At 41.0% G+C, this 9,488-nt stretch overlaps 1 protein-coding gene across 1 annotated transcript; it reads right to left on the bottom strand.

Moving 5' to 3' along the window:
- Positions 1–4,917: 4,917 nt before the first annotated feature.
- Positions 4,918–7,466, bottom strand: LOC128011801 (CCN family member 1-like). Its single transcript, XM_052594523.1, has 5 exons — positions 7,303–7,466; positions 6,785–6,998; positions 6,288–6,632; positions 6,006–6,202; positions 4,918–5,913 (listed from the first exon to the last, which is right to left on the bottom strand). Exons 1-5 carry the CDS (start codon positions 7,348–7,350, stop codon positions 5,611–5,613), a joined length of 1,107 nt encoding a protein of 368 aa, XP_052450483.1. The 5' UTR covers positions 7,351–7,466; the 3' UTR covers positions 4,918–5,610.
- Between the last annotated feature and the right edge of the window lie 2,022 nt (positions 7,467–9,488).

Consider the following 9,488-nt stretch of genomic DNA (forward strand, 5'->3'; position numbering starts at 1 on the left):
CAGGAAGTACAGCACACAAGTGCTGCTGTGAGAAGGACATTCAGACCTCGTGTTTCTGGAGAGAGGGTTTTTTTTTGTTTGTTTTTTCAAGTCCGTGAGAGAGAAAAAAAAAATGTTTTTCATTTTTCAACAGTCTGTACCAGGGCTGTAACCACCTCCAGTATTGTGTGGGACGATTAAGTCCCCCAATAATTAGAAATGAACGAATTGTTAGGATTACAAAAACAATTTTTAAAGTTACATTTTAAGGCCGCTCTGCCTTGTCAATTGATTGTTTTTTTTGTTTGTTTGTTTTTTTTTAAGTTTGGCAGTTCGGAGGGTGAATCATTTGAGTCAATTCAGGAGTTCGGAGCGTGAATCATTGTAATCAGTTCGGGAGTTTGGAGTAGGTTCGCGAATCATTTGAGTAATTTCGGGAGTTCGTAGCGGGTTCGCAAATCATTTGAGTCAGTTTGGGAGTTCGTAGCGGGATCACAAATCATTTGAGTCAGTTTGGGAGTTCGTAGCGGGATCGCGAATCATTTGAGTCAGTTCGGGAGTTCGTAGCGGTTCGCGAATCATTTGAATCAGTTCGGCAGTTCGAAGTGGGTTCGCGAATCATTTGAGTCAGATTGTCCAGTGTTGGGCAGTAACACGTTATTATTAACGCTGTTACTTTTGACAGTAACTAATATTGTAACTCATTACTTTTTTAAATAAATTAACTCCGTTACCATGGTGCATTGTCCGTTACTTTAAAAAAAATTAATTAATTTTGACTGAAGTGCAGCCTAACCTGTTTGCAGACGCATTAGGATTGGTGGATGCCAACCACTGTAAACACGAAGACGCACTGTGGGCGTGTTTCCGTTTATTCAAGTATGTGCTGCAGTCATGGCGAGTCAAGGCGAGAGCAACACGAGTTTCTCAAAGTGGAAATATGCTCATTATTTCACTTTAGTTGAGCATAAAGACAAAAACCTTTTGGTCAAATGTAAGCTGGGTCTTTCTGGTTGGAATGTCCTCTCCTAGCCCACAAATTTCCAATCCGTGGGTTCAGATTTTGTAAACCGTACCCTCGGTTTTTGAATCTACCCACGAATTCATAATCTTTCTGTCGGCTCCTTAGCATGATAACAGATTTCATTTTTAAAATAAAATGTATGTATGTATGTTTCTCGAAATTGATTCTGAATAATTCAGATTGCTTTCATTTATTTATTTCAAAATGTTTTGTGTTATCCATTGTTGATAGTTTTCATACTTAAGCTGTGAAAGAAACATTTTTAAGGGCTCAACACAACAGCTTTTATGATGCAGAAGCCATTAGTTTTTCTGAATATGTTATTCAGGTGTTTTGTTATTTATTTCAGAAATCCTTGTGATATACAATATTCAGTTTGTGCTGGTCTGACTTAATCAAAATTATAGTGTTTAAAAATTACTTTCTGTTTTACTTTCTGTTTGTATATCATTTGAATCATGAGTCAGTTTGGGAGTTCGGAACGTGAATCATTTGATCAAGTCAGTTCGGAGCGGGATCGCGAATCATTTGAGTAAGTTGCTAATCGCGAATCATTTGAATCTGTTCGGGAGTTCGGAGCGGCTTCGCGGATCATTTGAATCAGTTTGGGGATCGCGAATCTTTTGAGTCAGTTTGGTATCGCGAATCATTTGAATCTGTTCGGGAGTTCGGAGCGGCTTCGCGGATCATTTGAATCAGTCCGGCAGTTCGGAGCGGGTTCGCGAATCATTTGAGTCAGTTTGGGGATCGCGAATCATTTGAGTCAGTTCGGGAGTTCGGAGCGAGTTCGCGAATCATTTGAGTCAGTTCGGGAGTTCGGAGCGAGTTCGCCAATCATTTGAGTCATGGATAGGCATTTTTAACAAATTTAGTAGCTAGGCACATGTGCATTTTGAGTGCATTCTTTCACTGCATTATTCGGTGTATTCAAATGCATTTATGAATGCATGTGAATGCTCACAAATTTCAAGATATGGGGGTTAGAAAATTTATATATTTATATAATTTTATGTAGTTAATCAATATCACACGAAGAGTGCCATTTCAGTTCTTCTCCAAAAATCAGCATGATTAAAATGTGATATTAAGTTACTACAAACAATAATTTAATTACAAATACAAAATGTTGCAGAATAATGTAATATATGAATCAATAATAGTCTAAAGAACCTTTGTGCCAAAGGGGTTCTTTCTTGTCATTATAGAACCTTTTTAGCACAAAAGGTTCTTTGGAGTTGAGTAAAGAACCCTATGGTTCTATATAGAATGCCAATGAACACTTTTTTCTAAGCGTGTAGGGATGCACCGAAAGGAAAATTCTTGGCCAAAACCAAACAAAATGAAACTCTGGCCCAAACACTGAGAACCTTTTTCCCCATGTATTTTTTCACCATTGCATGCATAAATAAAATATCCATATAAATGTGCTTTTTACCGTTTTGTCTGAATTTTCATTTTTGGCTGAACTGACCCTTAAATGTCATTTTTTTAATCACTATAAACACACATTTGTCGCCAACCAGTTGGACTACGGTTGTTTGCTTTAGACGTTTTAGTGTTCATCAAACTTGCCTGGTTTGCCAAATTTGGCAGCCCTGTAGTTGTTAATTTCTAAGTAATTTCATGTCACTGTGGAGTTGAATCCGTGTGTTTTCTGTTCATGGAGTTGAAGAAAACACCCAGGGACCATCTCAACCTGGCTCTCGAATGCTTTTCCACAGACACTAACGGCACTAACGCTTTATTTCCCCATCAAAGAGTGCTTTGTTTGAGCAGATAAACAGACGTTTATGCCTCCCCGGACTCTCCACTGACGCCTTCTCTGGAGCACGATCCGATTTTCATTAAGTTCATCATTAGCGCTTATGTAACGCTGTCTGCGGCATGTCGTCATTGCTTATATCCAGCGTCTGTGTGAGATGAGGTGTCTGTCATGGCTAGTTAAGCGCTCAAATAGTAACTATTCCCCATCCTATGCTTTTGGCAGCACACCTCACACACCCATTTACATCACTACACGAGTGAGTGTGTGTCTTATTCAAGCTATTCATTATTTTACACATATTCTCTCCAGCATGTTCCTGAAGCAGCAGACACATGGATATGCAACTTCCCAGATCATATGCTCTTACTTTAAGTGATCAGATCTGCTGGGCCATAAAACAGATGATAAAATCGCACAGATGCACATTAAAGAAGGGACCCGAGCCAAATCCAGATATCAGGGACTTGGACTAGTGAGCAACACCCTTGCAACCTTTTAGCAACACACTCAAAACACGATAGCAACCACAAAACAATCCTTGGATAACATTGCCTCATGGCAGAACGCTTTGCACTCATATTGTCTTTAGAAAATGTACAAATGAATTTAACATTTTGCGTTTTTAGCAAACCGATGCTTTACAAGATATAAACTTGCTGTTGGCTCACACTGTTTTGGAAAACATTTAAAGAGCTAAAGAGAGATTCCACCAAATCTGCTTTGTTTTACTCAGCCTTATTTCGTTCTAAACCTGCATGTCTTCTGCAGGACATTGATTTTTTATGTTTTGTCTATGCATTGAAAGTCAGTGGGGTCCAATGTTGTAATGTCTTTTGTATAGGCAGGAGATCACATAACTAGTCAGTTATGACATAATTTTTATTTTCGGGTGGACTGTCGCTTTAAAACATAGCAGCAGCTCTGTATGTGTCCGCTAGGGGTCATCAGTTAGGTAAAACTTGAATGAGGAATACCACTGAAGAGGAGAGACTTCAGGACTGAAAAATTATGCATGTTAACTTTCCCTTATAAATGGACCTTGAAACCCAATCTTTAGTCTTGCTAAAAGACTAAAATAAACAAAAAGTGCTTGCAGGTTTATTCAAGCTGTTTGTTTCATTCCTTTCAGATGTCAAAATGTAATTAAAAAAGCATAAATGGCTTTGCATTCATGATGCTTAGTGGGAAACCATTAAAATTACATTTGGTTTGACTATGCCAGTGTTGTTAATTTGTGTTTTAGACATTTTATTCCCTTTTTTAGAAACTAATCTGCTGCTGGTTTTGTCTGCAGCATCATATCGCGAGGAAACGTCTGGATCGCTGTCCCACTCCGATTGAAACTGCTTTTTTTGTCTAAAAAGGCCTCCGTGGTGTGATAAAACTCTCGTTTTGTGTTCCCATCATCCGTTGGGATGTCATAAAGCTCGCTCTAGGGCAGGATCTCTGTTCTTTCAGAAGTGGCATATTTTTAGCAGGTTCCAAGTTGCTTCCAAATATTTTCCAACATCTGCCGACCATCGGCGCGTCTGCATTCCTCAGCTGGACTTCCTTCACCTGGATCAAACCTCACTGGAGATATATCATTCCGGGCTGAAGGAGGGGGTCAGAGACGGGGAAGATGGACAGATGCCCTGCAGATCTGTTCTTCATAATGCATGATTGCGGAGCTAAAGGTCTCCGATTGAAGATAAGATCGATATTCATTAAACCCATGTGCAGTGCATCACACTGCACATCCTTCAGTGAGAAGTTGTCTTAACAAATTAAACCATTACGCCCCATAAAGCTCCTCGTCTCCCCTGTGATTCCCAGTGTTTTAGTTCTGTGCTTTATGCTCGGAAAACTCCTGTAAACACAGACTGAGTTTGGAAAAGCTCTCAAGATTCCGGGCACAGCTCCACTCTCTCTGCTATTGCTGGGTCTCTTAATTGTTTTCTTGAAGGAACTAAATGAACGAGTGGCTCAGGTTTTATTATAGGAAGCAAGTGAAAGCTTACGGTTCTCCAATAGCATTCCATTCAACAGAGAGAAGCGAGAGAAACTTCCAGAACTGCTGTTATATAACCAGCCCTTAAATCTTAACGTCGAAAGATTAATGTCTCATGAATGACCTGTTGTCAACGTTCAAGAACGCAACACGAGGTGGTTAGTTCATAAATAAATCTTTTATTTGTAACATAAAATTAGATCATAGATAACTTTTTACACTTTATTCCAGTATGACATGGTTCAAACAAAAGAGCTACATTTGCGATAAATAATATTAATAACAATAATAAAAACATTCATTCAATTTTATTTTTTTTAAAGTCTGTTGTTAATCATGTAGCGGAGTTGGGTTTCTCTAGCTGCCAAACAATGAGGATGCGTTCACCCGCATTAGGAGTGTAACGTGGACAAACTCAACCTTGACCAGGTTCATAGTCTATAAGTTGTATGTTTTGCATGTGCATATCTACACAAATGGGAATATACACACACATATACAAGGGTTACAGTTTGGGTTTTGTATTTAGACATCAAGGTATACATCAGGAATTGTAATATTAACAATTGGCATTTTACATCTTTACAGGTTGCTCCATAACGAAGCTATAAAACATAGCGCTCCATTGTGGAGCGAGCCTTTTCGAAACGCTGACGCGGCCTCAGCAAGCAGTGCACTTTAAAGTCCCCGTAATGTAAGTCTGTAATTCCGTGGGAATCTAGTTACAACAGGAGATGGTAGTTGATTGGCCGGCGGATGGGCCCCCTGATTGCGCAGCTGGGCTGCCATTGGTCGACGCTTGTGACGCGATCCCGGTCACACAAGGGTCAAGGCGGGATTCCCAGCCGGCGCTCAGTCTCTGAACTTGTGGATGTCGTTGAAGAGTCTGTAGAAAGGGTAGGTGGCGTCATTGCCATTGCCGCAGTTGTAGGTGCACTTGCAGGACTCGATCATCATGACGTTCTTGTTGAAGGTGTCGCCATCCTCGCAGCGGAACTTGACGCTGATGGTGCGGGTCTGCTGCGGGTTGCAACAGCGGCCGTCCACGCATGAGCCGCAGTATCTGGGGCGGTACTTCTTCAGGCTGGAGCATCCGGCGTAGCTTAACTTCACCGGCTGCATGGACTTCTTAGTCCGGTTGCATTTCTTTCCCTTCTGTTGGGAGTACACAAGATAAGTTAGATGCATGGAACATGCATGCAAATGATATGATGCAATGCATTTGTTTTGGCTGGGATGTTGCATACCTTGAGGCTGGTGTATGGTGATTGGCTGCATGGACGGATTTGGCAGATCCTGGTCTCTTTAACCAACTTGCATTCGCTGTTGTCGTTGGTTATCCTGGTGGAGATTCCAGTGCCGCAGGTCTTGGAGCACTGAGACCAGCGTGTGGTCTGCACGATGCACTTCTCAAACCGCCGGGATTCCGGCTGCGATCGGAATGCTGTGAACCAACGAAGCGCTAATTTAAAACTCTGCTTGTATATGAATCACACATGCATGTTCAGCCAAAGCATGTTTAATCTTACCAGGCAAGGATTTGAGTCCGGCCTTCACGATGGAGATGAGCTCGTTCGTTTTGGTGAGGTCGCTCTCGGTGTCGTCGATTGTCGGATCGTTGCCAAACAGCTTGTCAATGGATTCCTTCGTCTTCCCATCATCGCAGACCCATTCCTCACAGCACTGGCCTGGCACTTTGACCAGCCTGGGGTTGGCACAGCCCAACGTGGGCAGAGAGAGCTCTTGCGGGCAAAGCGGGATGCAGCCCACTGCCCCATCGATGCAAGTGCACTGGTGCTTGCAGTTGGGCTGGAAGCTCTCTCCATTCTGGTAGATCCTGCTGTTGTACTCGCATGGTCTGCCCTCGGATTTGGCTGTAAGAGAAAATGAAAGGTGTATATTAATCTGAGCTTTGAGCATTCCAATGCAATAAGCCCAAACATCCAATTTCATCCAAAATCCAATGCCCTATCAATCAACACATGCTTTCCATTCAGTGTCTTTTACAAAGTAATGAGAAACATACCTCGGCAGATGCCTCTGGTGGCCCCATGGATGGCCCCGAAGTTGCACTCCAGCCCTTTGGTGTGGTCGCACGGCTCGGTCTTGCTGCAGTCTTCGTTCAGCTGTCTGGCACACACTTTGCAGCAGCCGCAGCCGTCTGAGACCAGACTGACTCCAGGCGCGCATTTGAGAAGCTCTGACGGGCACGAGCAGGTCACTGGGCAGCTGGAGAAGACCTGAGCAGAAAAACCACGAGACTCTAATGACTTCCACGTCACTTAGGTAAAACAAAATGTAGAGGTTTAAGAAAAAGCCAGTGAAAGTAAGACATAACTGAGGGATCTAGCACCTCAGTGTTTATTGTGTAATATACAACAGGAGGACACATTTGTGCATACAAAACTAAATCTCCATTATAAACGAACCTTAAATGATCAATAATTCCTTTAATATACTGTTGGTTGTTTCTTAGAGTAAGTTCTCTATTCTAAGTCACCATACACAACGTCTGAAATAATAGGAGTAATAAAAGTAACTTACCACATTAAAGTGTGCAGTAAAGATGACGATAACAGCCCAAGCAAACATCTTCGCTTCTCTGTGTACTGTAGATTTCTGGAATCAAACGAACAGTTTCTCGGTTTAAGTCCTCGCGTTGTTTTGGTGCGTCTGAAGGCGCAGCGCTCTGAGAGTGAAGACGCGCGCGGCTCCTCTTTTATACGCTCGTGGAGCCCTGACGTCACCATCGCTGAACCGTTCCGAAGCTATGCGAGGAATGTTTCTTGGCGCGTTTTCCATCCGAGCTAAGCACCACCCTGTCTAACTTTTTTTTTTCTTTCAGTCTTAAATGAATTTTCCCCTCTCACTGAACACATTTTTTTTTTACTGTTTCCCCCCCTGTATATATTTCTCTCTCTCTCTTTCCTTCTGCTCTCCACGTTTCATTTTTAAATAAAGTTTATACTTTTTAATTCTTGAAACCATAACTATTATTTATCTAAGCTATAGGTATAAAACGTTCTAATGAAATATCCCAACGTGTAAAGAAGCTTCTACTTTGTTTTGCATTTTGGAGTCTACTGATTGCAGTTGTATAGGTTTATTATGTTATTATATTTTGATTTTTTTTGTGGTTGAGTCTCGCGCCTTGCTAAACCAGTATATATGCTTTAAATAAATAAAAAAACTAAACGTTTATTTGATATGTGTACAGTGTTAGTCTATAATAAAGTGATGAATAATTAAATTATTTTATATCGATGTATGATCCGATTCAGATCAAACAGCTGTTGCTATAGTTGAAACTGAAATTAAATTACATTCGCGTTTATTTAACGCGTTCTCACTATAAAGTAACTTTGAGTGTGTTGAAAACACTGTGTTGTTCAAATCATGTGCTTGTTGTGACAAGTATACGTTACTTTTAAGTAGCATATTATTTCACCCACATAATGCTTAATAGCTTCTTTGTTTTGGGTAACGTCATGTCAAAGATTAGCGTTATTACTCGCCCCCAGGGGTCTATTGATAGCGTTACGTGAGTTCATTCCGAGCGCGTAAACCGTGAATTGTTCCACAGGTTGCGCGCGTGCGCTTATCCAGATCAACTATGCGCTTTGGATAATTGTTTCCATTTTCGAAAACTCTAACTTAGAGTTAGAACTGTTTGAAAACCCTTCATGCACCTTAAATCTGTGCGCGTTTAGAGACGTTCTAAACTCAAACTTCACGGCTTCTATTTTTGGCTCGGCTCTGTCTCTTGATTCAACAGCTCTAAGCGATTCCAGATGTGGAGCCTGATTCCAGACGTAACAATATTACCATATTTGGTCTGGGCAGTAGCCTGCATTATTAACATTTCTTCTGGAGTCATCCAACCACAAAGCATTCCTGACAGCTTAAAGATCCCTACATACGCTCTCCACGGAGGAAATTCCTCCAGCTAATTTAATATTCATGCAGTCTGTCCATCACACAGTGAAAGAAAAAAATGCAACAGGCATCCAGCTTTCCACACGATGTAAAAAAAAAAAAAAAAATACTGTTTTTGTCTGAGACTCCAAATAAGTGGCATTCCAGTGAAATTCAGAGATTAGAAGTCTTTGGATGCACACAAACCAATCTGACTGTGAGAGAAAGGGAATGTAGAATATTGTCCTGACAGCACTGAATACTTCTTTCCACAGACTCGCTGAGAGCAGAAGCGTCTGGACTCTGAGATGTCCAGATGAAGAACATTTGCCACCTGGATTGAGGACTTTTGGGAGCTGTGTCATAGCTCAGGTTTGTTGTACTTTTACATCTTTATGGACCGTTTGTCTGTAGCTACAGTATCCTTGAGCCTTGTTTGCATTTGTCCAGTCAGGGTGACACTGGTTGTGTTCTTCTGATCAGTCAAGTAACTAGTGTACCAAGATGTTTCTGATCCGTTCATTGAGTTCTGAAACACTATGGTTAATCTGGTTTCAGTTTATTTTTCTCAGATTGCGACACTAGATGGTGATGTGCTGTACTGTGTCATTGTGGAAAAGAGGATCTGTAGTCTTTAGCATGACTTGCTGATGTGATTTTAATATCGTAAACAATAGCTTTAATGCATACTTATATTTTAATTAAGTCATTTTGAATTAATAGTGCTGGAAAATCCAGTTTTAGAACTACAGGTGAGTTGGATATTTGGCTTGTAGACCATTTTGGACCATTTAAGATGGTTTGTATTGAAATTA

This window comes from Carassius gibelio, chromosome B23 (genome assembly GCF_023724105.1).
Source record: "Carassius gibelio isolate Cgi1373 ecotype wild population from Czech Republic chromosome B23, carGib1.2-hapl.c, whole genome shotgun sequence".
Taxonomy (NCBI): domain Eukaryota; kingdom Metazoa; phylum Chordata; class Actinopteri; order Cypriniformes; family Cyprinidae; genus Carassius; species Carassius gibelio.